The sequence below is a fragment of the Meleagris gallopavo genome, chromosome 1 (genome assembly GCF_905368555.1).
Source record: "Meleagris gallopavo chromosome 1, MGAL_WU_HG_1.1, whole genome shotgun sequence".
In the NCBI taxonomy this organism is placed as follows: Eukaryota; Metazoa; Chordata; class Aves; order Galliformes; family Phasianidae; genus Meleagris; species Meleagris gallopavo.
This window is the reverse complement of record NC_139404.1, coordinates 105,500,574-105,521,167: the sequence shown is the minus strand read 5'-3', so window position 1 is coordinate 105,521,167 and position 20,594 is coordinate 105,500,574. Positions and strand designations below refer to the sequence as shown.

The 20,594-nt window shown below is 39.1% G+C and overlaps 1 protein-coding gene across 1 annotated transcript in view; it reads left to right on the top strand.

The window, feature by feature from the left end:
• The first annotated feature begins 5,239 nt into the window (after nt 1–5,239).
• KCNJ6 (potassium inwardly rectifying channel subfamily J member 6) overlaps nt 5,240–20,594 on the top strand; it is a 38,021-nt gene continuing 22,666 nt past the window's right edge. Inside the window, exon 1 of the mRNA XM_010723524.4 lies at nt 5,240–6,152. Coding sequence (XP_010721826.2) covers nt 5,255–6,152 — 898 coding nt within the window. The 5' untranslated portion in view covers nt 5,240–5,254. The remainder of the gene's footprint in view (nt 6,153–20,594) is intronic.

The window sequence follows — 20,594 nt, the reverse complement described above, 5'->3', positions numbered from 1 at the left end:
AGTTTCTCACAGTACAGGTTACCTGGTCTCACTGAGAGGGATATGGGCCAAGTTAATCAAACAAGCAAATCCTCCTCTATTCTCAGAGTATCTGTTCTTGTGCCCTCAGTGCTCATTAGAGTGAGATTCTACAAAGCTCTGAAACAGTGGATAAAACAAGCCAGAGTTCAGGCAAAGCGTTTCAAAAGCTCCCTGTCTGCTTCCTCTGTCTGACTTCTCCTCGCATCTTACACAAAAAAAAGAAACAAAAAGACTTTGAACATTGCAGAAAATCTCTTGTACTGTGCAGTACAATGAATTCTTCCCCTGATGTCAAAGACCAACAACCTTCCAGAGGTAGTGGGGAACAGAAATATCCACCTGGTATTATCAAATATTCCATAAGTGAGTTCAGTGTCAGGAAAGTTGATGATCACAATAAATAAAAGGTGACTGCTAAAGACAGTTCACAAAAGGACGGGCTTGGACCTTACCCATGCAAACATCTGCTTAATCTAAAAGCTGCACTCATCCTAACAGGAAAGTGGGGAACAACCTGCAGACAGAAATTGCAGTTAAGCACTGGCACAGGCTGCCCAGAGAGGTGGTGGAGACCCCATCCCTGGAGATTTTCGAGAACCTTGTAGGTGTGGCACTGAAGGACATGGGCAGTGGGCATGGCGGGGGTGAGGTGACAGCTGGGCTAAGTGACCATAAAGGTCATTTCCAACCTTAACAATTCTATGAAATAACAGGCAAAACTACACCTGTACAACATTTGTATTTGTATGATAAATGCCATGAGAGCAATCAGTAGGTTACAACTGATTTTTTGAAATTAGTCATATTTTAATAAATTTGCACACAAATCCTTCACAACTGTGTTAGAAGAGAAAATCAATTCACTAATTGTAGTGAAACTTTCGCTGAATTCCCTGCATCAGATTCTATTTAAAAAGGGTCAAGTTACAATTTGCAGTATTCTGTGTTAAAACACCAGATTGTTTTGTAGTTCATCCTCTAATACGGTGTACCGCCAAAGCAGGCTAAGATATGACTTGGACAAATATGTCCTTTGCATACCTCCATTTGGTTTGTAATTGTACAGCACCATGACAATCTCTGAAGGGCTATCAAAATATAAAGAAATGTATTTGATTATAAAATGGTGACTTAGGGACTATAGCAACCCATTATGTTCACAACTACTTAAGGTCATGAGAGCAGAAGCATAGCTCATAGTTTATTGTTGATACTGGATTCATGTCTTTCCCCAGAATCTAAATAAAAATATGTGCTTGGAGACATTGAATTGTGTCTTTCTAAGTCTGTCCTAAAATTCACAAGATTGGAGCACTATGATTGGTTGCATTTTTACTAGAAAATAAAATGTTTGATCCTGAGGGCAACCACCCTGCTGCCTGTGTGGTAAAATTCCAAAGAAAGCTGCTGCCATGGTTTTGGCCATGCATAACTGAGTATACACAGTTCCTGGCTACATTACAGGGTCATTATGTCATTACGGAACATAGTCTGTTTCCAATGAGTAGGTTGTATAGGCCTACCTTGCTTTGAAAACAAATGGGGATAAATAGTACAAGTGTGGGCTGTACCCTTCCATTTAGCTTCCATGCTAAAGAATAGACCTGGGCATATTTAATATGCTGACATAGCCAGTACATATGGCTATGATGAAGCACAAATTCAGGGACTTGTTTTGGAGAAGTTCTTTTTGTCATTCAATGGAAAATCAAGCTAGTCACAGAAATCCCATACACGAGTTATGTATTTGCCTGAAGGGCTCACTGGAACAAGTATTTTGAACAGAATATTCTAAATTGGCATGGTATTGATACCTGACCATTGCATTCAAACAAACGTAAAGTTTACTGAGAAAGGGGGAAGTGTTCAAATGTTGCTGATTTCTTCTTTTTCTGTGCAAATTAATAATGTGTATGTATTTTTGTCATGAAGAAAAACAGGGATAGTAAAAATAGCTCACAAGTGAGAGAGCTGCTATTCACTCCCCTGTTCCTGGAACCATGACAGCCATTATATAACCAAAAAGAAAATTGCATGAAATAAACAACATAAGTTAATTGGGTTGATATCAAGTAAAAATATAATTAGTCAAAGCATTTTGTGGCAAAAAGCACTATCGGTATGTGGCAGCTCCTCAGCCTCACTGCTGAACAGGGATCTGGCCATGTGCTTAAAACTTATTCCTCAAGCATTTCCATGGAAACACATAGATGCAGAGTCCTTGGATCACTTATTTCAGGAGCTATGGGTTCACTCTAAAGTGAGAGCTCAGCCCAGGTGAGTTTTGGGCAATAATTCTTATCTAGAAACCTCCCCATACTGGTATTTTGGGGTCTTATAGTATGGGCATTTGGACGAGGGAGAGTGTAAAAGGACATCTTGCATAAGAGAAAAAAAATAAAAAATCTGCCTAATTTTTTCTTCTCTGGGACTGCCTGGGAGTTGAGAAATGACAGCACTGGAAACAGCCTGAAGAGTTGACAAAACGGCCAAATACCTCCAGGGAGATTACAGTGTCTGCAACTGTTAGTGAGGTGCTATACTGAAAGAGACTTAGATTAAATGCAGCCATTGGATCTGCTTGTTAAGAGCCGCCTTTTTCCACATCCACGAGGAACCAGCTCTGGTGCTGCCTCCCAAGGCTGAGGAAAATTCTCATACGTTGAACCACTTACAGTGACAGAGGCAGCCCACCACCATGTGCTGGGAGCCCAGCAGCAGTGTGCTCCTGCTACAAAACCTACAGCTGCTTGAGAAAACATGGTAGCTCTGCTTGTGGCTCAGTACATGCACTGTAAAAGGCAAGTAATGCTGGCTACGATGCACAAGGGCTTCGTCAGCACAAAGTGTTTTGAAAGCGCTGTTAAAAATTTGCAGTATGAATAGAACACGCTCCATTTCTAGTAAGTATTTCTGTAAGAAACAAACACACAAAGCAGGCTAGATGGGTGCAGTGTATGACTGGTAGCTATCCCTGATGGCTACCTCCCTTCTGAGGTCTCCTGATGACACTAATAAAATTAGTGCCTGTGTCTCTTTCCCATCTTGTTAAGGTTTTTAATAAGCCTCGCAGCTTTTGGTAAGAGATGTTTCAGTGAGAAGGCCTAGGGCATGGCTGCCTTTAGCAGCAGATATATTCTGAAATGCAACAGGGAACACCTGCATCCTATCTTTGTGCTCTAACAGGGAAGGGAAAGACAAATATTCACAATGCATTAAATCTAATGAAACACATTAAACCAGTGTTACTCACCTAACATACATCGCATTAAATTCTTAAAAATCAGAGCTTTTGTAGGCTGTTCATGAGTAGTTAAGGGGTCTGTTACTGCAGCAATGTGATAGTTCCTCTGGACTGAAATATCCTTAGGCACAATGGAGTTAAGCATAAAGCGTGAAGCCCTAACTTCAAATTTTCTGCCTTTTTCTTTAGTCTGTCTCACAAGGTTCCTTTAAGGCCTTTTTCTTGTGTTTATTTTGTCATACATTATATAGCATTAGTGATAATCCAAGTAGGCACACTGTCACCAACTGGGATAAGTTCATCCTGAACTGACTGGTTTGGGACACGATTTTAAGTGCTGCCACTACAGTCAGCCTGAATAATGCTCTCAAGACACAGTAGCAAACTAAAAAATTGACACACGGTGGAGTGCAGTGTTTAAAATATAGAACTGTTTCCATCTTTCCATGCTACTGTCAGCCTTTGAGCCTTACTTTTAACATGGAAAAGGCTACAGGACTGAACAGAAGCTTGGCTGTCAGTAGAGCAGGCCAGGAGGTAAGACAACCAGTCTACAACCCATTTTTTTCCCTTGGTGTTTCAGTCACTCCTAAAGTCACTCCTTTATAGGGGCCTTTCTCCACAGAGATGAAGCTGCACATCTTGAAAAATCTACAGATACCATGAGATTCTACAGTCTGCCATATAATACAGCTGAGAGAGAGAAAGACCAAAACATTCCTGAAGCCGCACTGACCCATTCAGAGCAGCCCCTTCTGCAACTCCTCTCTCCATCTAGGCCTTCCCCAGCAGCTCCTCAACATTGAAAGGCTTTAAGTCTATTGCTCAGGACAGCCAAGTGGAGACCCCAAGCCTGTGACAGAGACATGGCTACTGGATCAGATAGGATCCAAAAATGAGAAAATTTGGAGTCAAGAGAAATTCTGATAGAAAGAAGCCTCAAAGTGCAGAAGGTTTTCCAATAAAAAGACAGACTTATTCTAGACCTCTTCAAGGTCCTTGGCTTCCTGAAGGAGGCCGCTCTCCTTCATAAACTCGCTTTCTTGTATATAAGCTAAACCTCATAAACTAATGAAGCTATTTATCTCAAGAGGCTGGGAAGCAAAAGGGAAAAAAGACAGTTACTGTTGTTTCTGCTTTTTATATTCATATAAGACACTTAAATAGGGAACACTCTGTAGAATGATGTCATTAGAAAGGAACACATCAATTAAAGGCCACAGGCATAACGAATTCAAATGAAATCATGTTCTGAAGTACTGTATGTTTTACGTTGCTGGGAGAAGGACACACAGTTCCCTGTCTCAGTATCAGCAAGACACTGATTTTCTGTAGAAATGCGCTTGAATTGGATTTGGTATATATTACACGAAATTCTGCCTTTCCTTCAACAGGAGTAGGACTGTCTCATTCTGGGAAAAAAGAAAAAAAAAAGAAAAAAAAAGTTTGTTTTTTTAAACCTCTAAAACTTATTTAATACTTTACCCATAGCAATGCAATTCAGAGAAAAAAATAGTTCAACAATTGCTCATTTTCTCTGCTCATCTTCACGGAAACCCTCAAGCAAACTCATTTCCTCATTTATATCAGCTATCTCCCAGAAGATCTTTCTTGGTGCATAAAAAAATTCATTTATTAAACTGTAAAGGAGGGCAGAGGGATAGAAAGATTTATTTGAATACATCTTGCAGAATTTAAATATGGGTGTAGATTGGATGTCCTGATAGATAAGAAAAAAGAGCATTTGCTTTTAAAGTATTTCTAGTTAGTAATAAAATGAGGATGCTTGACATCATTTGACTTCTGCATTATGCATGTAATAGGTGAGCAAATAATGAGGACAATAATTTTATTTATTAATAGTGATATCATTTTGGCAATATGGGAAGAAGTTATGTGTTAACTTTGGGAAATAATAAGAAAAATAATGCCTGCCTTTTTCTTGTTTGTTTGCTTTTAATGGCAGCTAACGTACTGGAAGAAGACTCAATGGAGCAGGACATAGAGAGCCCTGTCACTATTCATCAGCCAAAGTTACCCAAACAAGCTAGAGAGGATCTGCCAAAAAATCTAAACAAAGAATGTGCCAAGAGAAAAATCCAGAGGTATGTTAGGAAAGATGGAAAATGCAACGTCCACCACGGGAATGTCAGAGAGACCTACCGTTACTTGACTGACATCTTCACTACTTTAGTTGATCTGAAGTGGAGGTTCAACTTGTTGATTTTTGTCATGGTTTACACAGTGACCTGGCTCTTCTTTGGAATGATCTGGTGGCTAATTGCCTACATGCGAGGAGATATGGATCATATAGGGGACAGCACGTGGACCCCATGCGTCAGCAACCTCAATGGGTTTGTCTCAGCCTTTTTATTCTCAATCGAGACAGAAACTACCATTGGGTATGGTTACCGGGTCATCACAGACAAGTGTCCCGAGGGAATTGTTCTTCTTTTAATTCAGTCTGTTTTAGGTTCTATCGTCAACGCTTTCATGGTTGGCTGCATGTTTGTGAAAATATCCCAACCCAAGAAGAGGGCAGAAACCTTGGTTTTTTCTACAAATGCAGTTATTTCCATGCGGGACGGAAAGCTATGTCTGATGTTCCGAGTAGGAGACCTTAGGAATTCACACATTGTAGAGGCATCAATACGAGCCAAGTTGATCAAATCCAAACAGACAAAGGAGGGGGAATTTATACCGCTCAACCAGACAGATATCAACGTAGGTTATTACACAGGGGATGATCGTCTCTTTTTGGTTTCACCACTGATCATCAGCCATGAAATTAACCAGCAGAGTCCTTTCTGGGAGATTTCCAAAGCCCAGTTGCCCAAAGAGGAGCTAGAAATTGTTGTAATCCTAGAAGGAATGGTGGAGGCAACAGGTAACATTTCTTATACTTTGTGTAAGGTAAATGCTTTAATATTAGAAAGGAAAATCAGTGGTTTTGCTTCAGTTTAAAGGAATCATTTCAATAGTTGATACATTTGCAAAAGGCATCAGTTATCTGGTTAGCTTCAAAATTAAAAAGGTGCCCAGTTTAATTGTCTGTTCCATCTTGCCTAATGAAATTAGTGTTGTTTCTGCTCTGTTTGGAAAATGGGATAGTTTTTCTCATTTTCTAAATTTTTCACAGCATGTCACGCAGTTATTTGTCATTCTATTGCAGGAGCCACTCAACTACTACAACCCTGTGGGATAAAATGTTTTAGAAAAAAAAATCAATTCAAAACTCTGTTTATGATTAACATGGAAGTACCATAGTTCCTGCTGCTTCCAATCACCCATGGGTAGCTGCAAAATAACTGCTTGCCACATTAAACTCCAAGCCTGTTTGGATCCAGTAAGAAATGATAATGTGATTAGTTTTCTCTTTTTTACTTCACTGTTTACCTGCTCTTGTTTTAACTTGTAACTTGGACCTTGTTTCACTTTAGTTCACAAAAATCTATCAGATTTTGTATTTCACTTATCTCTCCTACACACTGCAGAAGTGTACAGAACACTTAATGCAAGTATATATAAATAAGGCATATTTTGTCACCAAAGTCTTGTAGAGAGGTTGTTTGGTCATTAACTATAATTATACAGCAGAACATCAATAGCAGTCTATGTAGAGAAAATGCTGCTTGGAATTCACAGTAAATGGACTAGCAGGGTTTCTTCTTTGCATTAAAACTAGAATAGTAGGAGGATGTTTTGTCTAAAAATGGTGCACCTACTGCAGTTAGAGTGCTGGTATACTTGGCTTAGGAGAGATGTTTTTCCTGCTAATAACAGCATCAAATTCTGAATTGAATAAATATAAACAATACAAGGAAATGGTGATTAGAAAATGAAGAAAGGATGTGCTTGAGTAGGAGAAAATAGTGAGCAGAGAAATAGAACAACCAGATTTTCCATTTTCCCCACTATAGTAAAAGCTAGAAGAGTTTGAGGATGCAGATCACACTTCTCTGACACAAGTACAACCTTCCTAACCCTGATTCATGTTTTGCAACTGGAGTCAGGAAATAAAGAGCAGTCTCTCACCAGAACATGTGTGTGTGTTTCACACATCTATTATGTAGTGTCAGAAGAAAATTGCATTTATCACCATGTAATAAACGTGTGAGACAAAAATGAAGCAAAGTATAATTCAAGGGAACTTGGCAGAGAGTCTGAAGAGGTAAATGCGCGGCTTCCACATTTTCTAGAAAGTAGGTGGCAATGAAGAGGAATCAAGGAAATGAAATGTTTAGTGTTTGTGATACATGCAGTTAGCATAGAGGTCTCAAACATCTGCATCACCTTTGGATGAAAAGATGAGGAAATTGCTGTTTGTTAGCTGAAAACATTCTGAAATTTCTGAACTGCAGCTAGATGAACTTGACATCCGAAAGAACAATGTTGGGTGGTTGTTGGGTTTTTTTTTTCAGATTTATTGAATACTATGTGTTCCAGGAAAAAAAAAAAAAAAGAGGAGGAAAAAGATTGGCAAGTAATAGTAACATTTGAGGGCTACTCGGAAAATAATGCCTCCCAATTTGTTATTATGCTCCACAAAACCACAGGTGGATGTAGGTAGAATGGCAGCAGAGATTGAATTTTCCCATCAATATCCCATTAAATTTTGTAGCCATGACAGATGGCAGCAGAGGGGCAGATTGACAAAATGGCATCCGACATGGAAATTCATATGAAGGAAAGGCATGCCATTTAATTCTTCCATGTGAAAAAAATGGCACCACTGACATTCACTGACACTTTCTGAACACTTCCACACAGTAGAAGTGAGTACAGTGAGGGGTGGTGCTTTTCATCAGTGGCAACAATGGGTCACCTCCAGTGCAGATTTTTCAAGTGTGGCATGCAGGCTCTTGTTTATCACTGGCAAAAACACATAGCTAGTGGTGATGGCTGTGTTGAAAAATAGTAGATTTGTAGCTGAGAATATGCGCTATCAAACTGGGCAATTGTGCTCTTTGTAACAGTTGTTGTTTCCATGGAAATAATTAGGAGGCATTACTTTCAGAGCAATCTATGTAAATAGCATCTCACTGAAAAAAATGTAAAAGATCAGAACACAGTATACTCTGTATGTATACTTCTGCAGTACATCAAATGTAGCTTTGTTGTCTTAAGCCTTCAAGCATTTCACTTTTTAACCTTCCAATCCCTACTTCTTCTCGACCCTAGCACACTTAGGCAGCTCTCTGTTCTCTCCTTTGCTGCACTGATACTGATATATTGATCCTATCTTCTACTCAGTCATTATCATCTTCCTCCAGTGAGGGCTGTCTCTCAGACTGTTTGGGCTGACAAGGTAATGTTAAAATTCTAGAATAATTCTGGAATAAGTTCATAGTAATAGAAAGACTGGATGCAACTATTTGCAAACCTACTGAAGCTGCCCAGGATAAAGGTGTAACCCTGCCACGTTTTCAGCTGCTCCATTTCATTCTGTTGGGGCCATCTCTTTAGCATGCAGCTGCATGAGGTATGAGGGGAGGGCATCATATAATACCACTTAACTGCAGCATCAAGAATAGTAATGTCATAATTACTCGTACAGTTTCTGTTTGTGTGGTAGTCCACATGCATTGGATTACTTCTGCTGAAGAGGCAGACAGACCAACATTCTACCAGAACTAGACATTTTCCTTTTTTTTTCTCAACAGATTTTTTTTTTTTAAATTTACATTCTTGCAAATAATGAAAGAGAATTTAGGCCATCATATATTCACTTTTCCTTCTTACATCAAATGTAGAGTGAGAGCAGCAAGAGAAGCTGCTCACTGCAGAAATCTCCAGCACACTACTCTTCATACCTTCTAGTACTGCTCAAAGTCATGGGATAGAAAAATACTAACAATTAAGCTAAGAAACTGTGTCCTTAGCTATAGCAGCATCATCACTCAGTATCACTTTGCATGCATCAAACACAGATGGACAGCATTATCTTCTGTGCATCAGAAAGAGTCTCTCCAAATTCTGACCACATGAGAAAAATCCTTTCTAAATTTTCAGAGCTTCTCTACTCTTACATTTATCCTTTTAATGAGAAGTAACATGGTACAAACTGCTAAGTATGAACATTTGCTATTATTTTTATCAATTATTGTTATTATTCTATTTAAAGTTTTATTGAGAAAATATCACCTTATATATAGTTTCCACCCTAAGGGATTCAAGAGCACAGCTACTTCTATATGAAACATGACTGCTTATGTAGCATCATGTAAACTTTACACTGTGCGTTAGGAGTGGAAATGAAGAATAACACATCTTATGAAATGAAAATTTTTAGCCAAATCAAAATTTAGGACAAACATCAAATCAAGGACACTCAAATTCCCCTTGGAAGAATCACTATACTTTCTGAGATACAGAATGGGGTAGATATATCTGCCAAGGCAGATATTGAAATGTCAGCCAAGAAAATATCACTACACCTTTACTATTCACATTAATTCTACCACAAGGGTTATTTTGAGGGCAGAAGATTCATAAAGGCGCTTCCAACAAAATACAGTGTCAATCTGACTCCTTCATATTATATCAGCAAGAACTGAAAATAACACTGGTTTTATAAACATGTTATTGATCCTTTCAATATGCAGTTTTCCTTATTTGTTTACTCAACAATCCTTCTGTGTTCAAAGGATAACACTCTCACAAATGTTCACTCCTATGGCCTTCCTAATACCAACACACATCTCTCAAGCACCCAAAAAAGAAATGGTGAATGTTTCTGAACTTGTTCTGTAGTACTCACAGCAGGTATGTTACTGCAACCCCTACCACTAAGATTGCTGACTCAGCTGAAGATGCAGCATCTCACACTTCTCATTTTGGTGGATCATGCTGCCACTCCTCAAGGTGAAGTGAGATCAGCTTTGCACAGCCCTACACTGTGAAGTACATCAGGGCACTGTGAAGCAAATGACGATCCTTCAGGATGGGGGGAGGGCAGAAGTCCAACCAAATATCATCCTATCTAAAGGACATATCCATTGCTTCCAGCTTTTACAGCCACTGTTCTGCTTGCCATTTTGCTAAAGGCAGGTAAGAGTGCAAGCAAGATGCAAGAATCAATACAACTCAGCAATAATAAAAATAACCTCCACCTTTAGTAAAGAAGTGGTTTCTGAGGCACTTTCGCATCTTTTAGTGTCAGAATACAGCAGTGGCGTTGAAACTACAGGATTCCAGCATCCCTTCCCTCCTTATGGGAGAGCTGCAATACTACATGCAAATCTACTAACGGAAAAGAACAAGACAAACACACCAATCCCAATCCCTCACCATTTGAAATCTGCCATTGAAAATACCTGGTTTATATTAAGTGCCATCGCTACTTCCTTTTTCTTTTTTTCTTGGTTTTTTTTTTCTGGAGATCAATTAAGATGTTTGTTAGACTATGCAGTTTAAATTGCAGTGGAATTTGAGTAAATAATTTTTGTCCTTTGATCCATGAAAAACAGAACACAAAGGCTCACAGATCCTGAACCCTGTCGCCCCTAAATAGTATGCACAAAAGTTTGGATCTGAATAATTTATATATTTCTCTAAAATCTAAAAAAGAAATGAGGACCCTGGTCAAGTAGGAGGTGTCCCTGCCTATAGCATGGGAGTTGGAACTACATGATCTTCAAGGTTCCTTCCAACATAAATGGTCCTATGATTCTGTGATTCTATGAAATCTACAATTAACGTATTTTATGGCAAGTTAACAGCCACTTTCCTACAATAGATTTGACAATTTTAAGCCTTTTTCTCCAAGTGAAGTCTGTTTTTGAAGGAGGTCTTATAAACATAAATGAACTTGTCACTTGAAAAAAAATAAAAATTATACATCCAGAGTTCAAATTCTAATGTAGAGAAAAAAAAAAAAAAAAGATATTGAAAATAATTTGAAACTGGGGAGGTGAAGTGGGAAAGTGAGATATATGAGATGAGAGAGAAACCAGGAGGGAGAAATAGAAAAAGTAAGAGGAATTTTCAGAAAAGGAGAGGGAGAAAGAGGAGCGTCCCAAACAGCCCATAGCTTTGGTGTTAACGTGGTTTTCTGAATTGTAAACAGTGGGGTTTAAAACTCTCATCTAAATTTGCATTAAATTACAAAATAATAATAATAATAATAATAATAATAATTTTCATCTCAGGAAAGTATTATAAAGGATTTCAATGTACTTTAGCCAGAAAGACCATCAAACCTGACGAAGTTGTGTCCAGCCAGCAGGGTGCACTAGATGACACTCTGGGAATTCCCACTGCCTAAAAATAAAACATGAAACACCATCTAAGAAAAAGAAGAAAGAAAAAAAGAAAGATCAGCACATTTATAACTGTCGAGAAAATAAGCTACAAAGCTAGGCATCGAACTTCAGGCTTATATGGATAATTTTACGAATAAACTTCTGATAGGGTGCATTTATAATTCTGACACACGGGCTGCTTGAGAGCAGTATTTGCAGAATGGCTCATCATAAACAAACACGCTTGCCAGCTGTGGAAAATGTGTGCAGAAAACAATAAAATGTTCACACTGATGGTTATTTATATAGTAAATGATGCTATTGATTAGACAAACGTATAAAGCTGTTCACACTCTTCACTACAGCCCCTTTGATTGACTGATTTATTGTCTTTTTGCTTTCACTCTACTGAATTGAAAATTTACCCCTTATCCTTGCCCAATCCTAACAAATACCTTCTTTTGATATGAATGTTAGCAGTTCCAACCTTTCAAAATCTTTCAGCAGACCTTGTTCTCTCTCTCTCTCTCCAAATAAGCCTTGCTCGGGTTATAGTTTTGCACCACAATTTCTTATTGCTCTTCAAAGAAGAGATATTTATACTCTCAAATTACTTCTTAAGGGGATGAAGATGAAAGGCAGAAAAGGAACCAGGATTTCTCACACCCAAGTCTTTCTGCAAGGCAACTGGTTAGAGTAGATTAGATTGTTGTGCTCCAGGATGTGACAAACATACATTGACTGACATGCAATTTAAACAGGTTTAAGAATAAATGGCTTATATTTACACTGCATCATCACCACTTCAGGAATGGTCAGAACACAACAGCTTTTCAGCCTTTACGCTGTGTTTTTTCTTTCTGTTTTAGCATCTTTTGTGTGCTAGGTGTTAGGCTTAGACATCTGAATTCACCTGCACCTCTACCCCATTTCCCTAGCATTTGCCAGCAGTCTCTTTCACTTATGTTCCTTACTCGCATTTACATTTTTTAAAATTCTACCAATAGTTTTCATTTTTATTAATTTTAACACAGAAAGTTAGGGCTATTAGCAGAAGGTATTGCAGTCATGAGCTGGAGCTCTAAATGTCAGCATAGAAAATCACTCCAATTTCATCGCAGTTTCTTATCAGGAAGCTTTCTGAAGGTGAAGGAAAATATAAGACTTAAATGGAGCAGTTACAGTTTCACAGTAAGAGTCAAAACAGTATGCAAAATGGCAAGAAGTCAGGGGATAGAGTTCATGAGAACAAAAGAGCAATTTGGAGCGAGTGCATATATTGATTTCAGGGGTGGAGGGGAAAAGGAATCACATTTCTCTAACAGATTTGTTCTCTGAATGATAATCGTATACAAACGTTTTACACAGTTTGATAACCACCTATTATCCTTCTTTTATATCTTTTTTACCAATTCGTTGCTCAGTTCGTCACAACAGCAGCTGCTCCCTCACCCCTAAACCTTTAGATATTCAGATTCAAGCAGTAAGTCAGATGCTAACAAGTAAGCTCCCTAAAAGGCAGGTTTCAGACCCTGCTATATTGAATTAATAAATTAATCCTTGTCGCAAATTAGATATTATTAAAAAAATAATCTGCATTGAACACAAATCAAATTTTCAAAAGAGCTTCATTTTGCACATTGTACTCTTGCAAACTGTGTTAGGGCACAGGAAAGGGGCACTTCCAAGTTCTGTGAATGCTCTCATAGACCTTCACTGTCAGCATTGCTCCTTTCCTAGGACAGTGTCTAGCAGAAATAGACACACACCGTTTTATCTGCACTCACTATTCCTTCTAATTATGGGCCTGTGTACACTATCCTTTGCAGCAATTATGATCTCCATGGCCAGAGGAATCACAGGATCACAAAGCTGTGGTGTAACACTGGCCATGTTGTTGCATCTCTAGCAGAATGGCAATTAAAATGACACTTCCAGCAAATCTTCAAGCAACACTGTATTTCAATATTTTAACAGAAAAGCAAGGAACCTGCAAAGGCATCCAGATGTGGAGTTCTCAGTACGGGAGACGTATGGATCTGCTGAAGTGCACCTGAAGGAGGGCCACAAAAATGATCTAAGAGATTAAACATCTCTCCTATGGGGACAGGCTGAGAGAGCTGGGGCTGTTCAGCCTGGAGAAGAGAAGGCTCCAGGGAGATCCAAGAGCAGCCTTTCTGTATCTAAAGGGGGTCTATGAGAAAGAAAGGGACAGACATTTTAACAGGATCTGTTGGGATAGGACAAAGGGAAATAGTTTCAAACTAAAATAAGGAAGATTTAGATTATAAATAAGGAAGAAGTTTTTTAGAAGAGGAGTGGTGAGGCACTGGCATAGGTTGTCCAGAGAGGCAGTGGATGCCCCATCCCTGGAGACACTCAAGGTCAGGCTGGATGGGGTTCTAAGCAACCTGATGGAGCTGTAGGTGTCCCTGCTCATGGCAGAGGAGTTGGACCAGATGGCCTTTAAGAGTTCCTTCCAAGTCATACAATTCTATGATTCTATGAATTCTGTGGAGTTCTTGGGTCTTCAGGCTAAGATCAGATCCCAAAGTATGTGCATAACTCAGGGGACTAAGCAAGCATGTGATGAGCTGCACTGTACTGTGTTTGATGTCCCCTGTGTGCACACAGTCTTGACCAGAAAGATCTCTACTTGCTGAACAAAATGGATGATGTTAGACAAAGTGCACAGCAGCCATTTTATTTTAGTCAAAGAATTCCCAAAGCAGAATTAGCTGACTGAACACCTCCTATGCTTCCAAAGTGGAGACATCATTTCTGAACGCTCTTAAGAATTGTTTCAGAACTATGAAGAGCCTTCTGCATTTCTGAGCACATTTAAAGATATTGGCTATTGATTTGTACTTGTTTGGATTGTCCATTTGGCTTTGGAATGATCTAAATAAGGAGCCAGCACGGAAGCAGATGATTTGGAAAAGAAAAAGTGTAACTATCATTTCTAATTTTTGAGTTTTATTTTTGATCATCTGAGGTAGTTACCAACTGCAAAACAAAGGCTGCTGAGCACCATGATGAAATCCTAGGCACACACTGATTTGAATCAGGGTAGTATCTCAACCCTGAAACTTTTTCTGGAATGAACTGATTCTTTCATGTTGATCACCTTGTTCTCTTGTGTTTGATCTACAGATATGAAGAATATTTAAGTAGCCTGTAGTTCAAAACCTTGGGATGTATTTTGGCAAAGTCTGTTTTTGCCTATACCTCTAAAAGATCTTTTCGCTTTTCCCTTTGGTGCCTATTTATTCCCAGCTGTATAATGTTGTTTTCTCCTGTTCAGTCTCAATGAATTATAACAAAGGATAAATGTGTTATGTTACATCTCTTGACAACAGTAAGATCTCTCCAAATTTAAAGATGTTTATATCAATTCCTGATGAACGTGAGCCAATTGGTTATTCATCTTCAACAGAAAGTTTTCACAAAATTGAATAGAGTAGTAACTGCAAAGTCCTAAAAGACTGATGAACAAGCAGGGGTGATTTTGAAAGAAAAAGAAAAGCATTTCATCCTTTGACAACGTGTATGACTGCCAGGCAACCCATGTTCACCTTTCTTGTACTCCTCTCCTCCCCTCTCCAGACCTACTGCATTGCTAAAAGAGATGGAAAAGGAGAAAATATCTTCTAGGAATGATGGCAGCCACTGTGGCAATGAATGCAAAAGGCAGAAAGAGCTTGTGTGATCAGCCTTGTGGTTATGCTTGCTCACTCATTCCCGCCATTCCCAAGAGAATTACAGGAAAAAAAATTCAAAAAACTTTTCAAGATTTCTGTTCTTCTGGGTTTGGACAATTTTCATTTGTTGGTATTTCTGTGGAATGGAATACTTTTGTTTAAAAATATGGGATTCTAATAAAAATAGAATTATTGAATTGGAGATATTCCATTCTAACAACTGATTCCAATAAAGAAACTTGATTTAAGAAACATTCAAAACATGAAAATGCATTAAACATCTGAGATTTATTTTTAAAAAAGTTTCCAGTGGTTATCAGAAACATCTTTAAGATTTCTGAGAGACAATAAAAATTTAGTTAATGACAATATTTAGAGGGAATGTTTGGATCAGCTCCACTGATGAGAAATAAATAGTGGGAAGGGTAAAATACGCTCCAGGGGATTTCCTGTCCTGCAAATGATGCCAGGCTATAGCTTTCCAATCTCTTCCCAGCAGTTCACTGCTACAAAGCCAGGAACTGACAAATAGGTTCCCAAGACAGAATTGATTAATACTATATCTCACGAATTGGGTACTAGAGGAGGGCAGTGTCATCCAGTTATGACAGTGTGAATGCAGCCCTCTGTCGTAGCAAGGGAAGGGAGCACTGAAACCATGTCATCTACTTCAAGATTGCTCACAGCAATGGTCAAATTAACTTAAGGGAGACAAAGATCCAGGGATTTGGCACTGAATTTATACCTGCTAATAAAAAGAGCTGGAAAAAGCCAGCACATCCTTGACATCACCAAAGTTATGATAAGTATAAAAGAGAAAAAAAGACAACATGAGGAAGGAAGCTGTCAAACACATCTGCCTACCTCAGCTTTCAGGTGCAGGTTTCCCCAGGAGGTGAATGGGCTTAAGTTCACACATACAGTGAATATTGCTGACTGTACTAAATTCACTGAAGTAAAATGAACAAAAGTCTCTGTAGATACAGTGCTAAGCAGTTTATTAAACTAGAGCTTTTAGCACAGGCTTTTAGAAGGGTGAATGGCACACATAGAAATAAGTCTTTATGACAAACAAGGCCCACTGCTTACTGGGCTGTGTTAGTGAAAGTATACACATAAGCTTGAGGAAAGCAATTGGACTCCTCTATTTACCACTTGGGAGGACACCTCTGGTGTTCTTTGTTCTGTTCAACATGCCCCAGTACAAGAAAGACTTGGACTTACTGGAGCAAGTTCAGAACAGGACCACCAAGATGGTGGGGGGCCTGAGTACAGAATATAGAATGATAGAATCATTGAGGTTGGAAAAGACTTCTAAGATCATTTAGTCCAACTGTAGACCCATCACTACGATGTCCACTAACCATGTCCCTAACTACCACATCTGCATATTTCTTGACAACGTCCAGAGTTGGTGAATCCACCACTTCCCTGGGCAGCATGTGCCAGTGCCTCACCCCGCTTTCTGAGAAGAAATGTTTTCAAATATCCAACCTGAACCTCCTCCAGCACAATTTAAGGCTGTTCCCTCTTGTGCTATCACTAGTTACACAGGAGGCTCCACCTTGCTGCAGCCTCCTTTCAGGTTGCTGCAGAGGGCAATAAGGTCTCCCCAGAGCCTCCTCTTCTCCAGATCCCAATTTCCTCAGCAGCTCCACATAAGGCTTGTGTTCCAGGCCCCTCACAGCTTTGCTGTCCACGTGCTCCAGGGCTTCAATACCTTTCTTGTCATGAGGGGTCCAAAACTACACACGTACTTGAGGTGCAGCTTCACCCATGCCGAGCACAGGGGGACAAACACCTCCCTGCTCCCATTGGCTGAGCTATTTCTGATACAAACCAGGATGCCGCTGGCCTTCTTGGCTACTTGGGCTCACTGCTGGCTCTTGTTCAGACCAGTACCAACCAGCACCCCCAGATCCATGATTCAGAGGCCCAGGATGATGGGACAAGAATTAATGGGTACATGATCAGACATCAGGAAAAGCCTTTTTTACCATAGGGCTGATCACACCTTGAGGCAAGGTCCCAGGAGGACCTTGCCATTCCTGCAGTTGCCCATAACCTGACTGGATAAGCCCTGAGCAATCTGAGCTATTTGGCTACACATTAAGCAGTACGTAGGACTGGTTGACTCTACAGATGTCTTCCAGTCTAAATTATTCACTGCTTGTTACAATCAAAGTCTGCTACTACTAGTATGTGATAGCAGTGAAGAATTAGATTGCTCTGAAAAGTGATTAGCCCAGCTAAAGAATTGTTTTCTCATGTTACCATTTAAGCAATTGTGTTTTATATACCTGAAAACTGGGTAAGGAGTATGAGTCCATTGCTTTGGTCAAGCAGCCAGCCAGTCAGTGCAACCAAGCTTTGCTCCAGGAGATCTGCTACAAGAGAATATCTTAAAATTGTGAGGTAGCACTTCATCAGACAACTGGTCTTTGAAGAATGATCCAAAGGTTGCACTAAATCAGCATTCCTTATTTATTCTGGATATTTTTTCATTCCCCTTGCCACAGTCTCCTTCAGTCTCCTTCTTTTTCATCTTTTGGCCTCTATAAATAGTGAGGGAGATGAGTATCGAACCTTGCTTCAGTTGGTTTACTTCTCTCTCCCTTGGACAGCCTTTGTATAATTCAAATGGGCTACAAAAGATCTACCAATCTACAGTTGTTATTATCATCATCATTGTTATCATCACAGCAGATAGCCTTATATCTAGCAACAGTGTCAAGTGGTTTAAGATTTATCTTTGGGCGAAACCTAAGGCACATCAGGGTTGACAACTTTTATTCCACCTTTCTGACTGATGCAGACAAATGCAAACTGAAGAGACAGGAGCTCACCATTAAAGGAGAAAAATCAATCTGACTATGGCAGAGCTGCCAGGCACCACCATAGCAAAAAAGATTTAAGACTCAGCCAGTCCAATTAAACTGCACTGGCACTATTTTTTAACTAGACATAAGGTTCAACTTCTTCACTCCTAGATAAGAAGTATTAGCTTACTACACTTAGATCACCACAATGGAAAGGTCCCCCTGTTCCTTTTGTTTTTTTTCAGTTTCTTTTTCAATTAGTCTTTTAATTACAGTGGGAGCTCTTCTTTCTTTCTTTCTTTTTGCTAGTAAGTACGGTAATAAGAGTTTTTAACTATCAATATGTTTATAATAGATGCTGTGAAAAAGTGTAGATCAGTTCAAAGCCAAAGGTTCCAAGTCAGTTACAGACTTCTGTCTGGTCAAAAGTCTTTGAGCACACTACCCGTGTCTACGCAGCTGTGAAGTGAATGAGGTTTAGTTTTGGCAGTCTGAGGAAAATTTCTTTCTCCTACTACAGATCAAGAGCAGGATCTCTTGGGAAGACAAAAGCCAGCATCTGTCTTTGCATCACAGCAGTCTTGCACTTCACCAGCATCTAATTAATCATGTTCAGTGCTTTTCAGGTGACGTTTGTGGATCTGGCCTATGATGAGCACTCTTAGTGCAGCAACTCAAGCTTTTCCACACCTTTCCATAGTGTATTCCTTTTAGAGATGAAGGCTGTAAATAGCATGACAGTTGTGTAAAGACCAATGCAAAATATTCATTTGCAGCACTTCCATCATAATTTGCAGTGTGAAGAAGGACAGGAAGTAGGACCAGCAGCAACAGACATCATCCTTTGGGAAGACATCAGAGAAACAGATGCAGAAAGATTACAAGTCCACCATTCACAAATGGCCTACTCCACCTCTTTCCCTGCAGATCAACACCTGGTCCAAATTTTACAGTGAAATTGTTGGCATTTTTTTCTTTCTGTAGCAAAGAATAATGAGGCAAAGGTCTAACTCATTTTAAAACCAAAATAGATCCAGGAGTAATTTTCCAACTTGCAAATGAATTCCACTTCAATGAAAATTCCACGTTTGTGCTCCAGGACTACAATGGTACTCAAACTCTACTTTAAGACTCTCACTTCAGGGGCTGAACACAGCTGCAATAGAGTGTTAAAACCCTGTTAAATTAGTAAAAATCCAGAGACAGAAGAACACACAAAATGAATCTTAACCTTACCACATTTATGCTCTTTTATGCTTGAAGGAGATATGAAATGGTACTAGAGAATTCAAAAGCCATCAGTGATAGAAATCCAGTGCAGAAATACCCCTTACTAACGTGTATCAAATATTTATTATACAATTTTTGAGCCTGTTCCACCAAGTTCATGGAGTAGGTCTCAGTCTCTGGTGGCCTTTGAATTAAGACCCCAAGGGAATAAATTGAGCTGTGCAATGCCTGTCAGTTCTCAAAGGCCTCAAAGAAGAATCAATTAATACTCTAATTAAAAGACAAATGAAAGATTTAAAGCAGATAAGTGTTTATAGTCTAGATTAAGTGGCCATATAGGAAATTTGGTCTATTAAAAGGGGACATTGCGACACTCGAAAACACTCCATACCTATGGGAGGAATGGTGTTTTCAGGCAGGATATCTCCCCACAGGCACACTGCACTGAAACAATCCTGCAGTCACTCTGTTCTCCACAGTCACTTTTCTTTCTGCATATGTGTGGAACAAGCTGTTCTACAAAGACAGCCCGAACAAATCTTGAATATTTTATCATACAAACTGTTCACAGTAAATACAAACACTACTACATATGAAAGCACTTGGTCTATGAAAGTACACCTTATCCTACCTCCCTTTCTTATGTACCCAACTACCTCCTACCAAGCTTTCCATCTGCCATACACAGTTCAGTACATAATCTGTTGGGAAAAAAAAAAGAAAAAAAAAAGAACCAAGAGCCAAAATCTCACCAGATATTGCTGGTCCATTAAAAATACGTGCTAATGATTTCATTTAAATTATAACAGAACTAGAACAGAGAGCTAGAGACTCTTGTAAACACACAGCTCTCAAGGCTGATCCTCTTTATGGCAGCCAAGACTGAGATTAGATCCCTCCTGAAACTTTTCTTTACACTAGTAAGTATCTTATCAAGTAGATCAGAAGAACATTGATAAAGAATAAAACCAAACCACATCCAGGAGTTTCCATGGAACCTTTTTTTCCTGATAAAGCCCTTCTCAGTTCAGCAGCAAGGAGGTTCCTTGGTCACAAAAACTTGTTTATGATATAAGGCCTTGACATTGTTGTTTTAGTATTGCCTTGTTCCTCATCTCCTCTTTTTCTATCTTTTTTTTTTTTTGTTTGTTTGTTTGTTTGTTAAGGATCCAACAAGCCAAACAATATGTACATTTCAAAATAGTCCTCTGGTTAACAATGTGTTCCCAACAGCCCAATCTGTGACAATGCTGAAATAACAGCAGACAAGTTTTTCTGACGACTGCAAAGAAACCAAAATAAAATACACGGAAAAAAAAGAAAAGAAAAGAAAAAA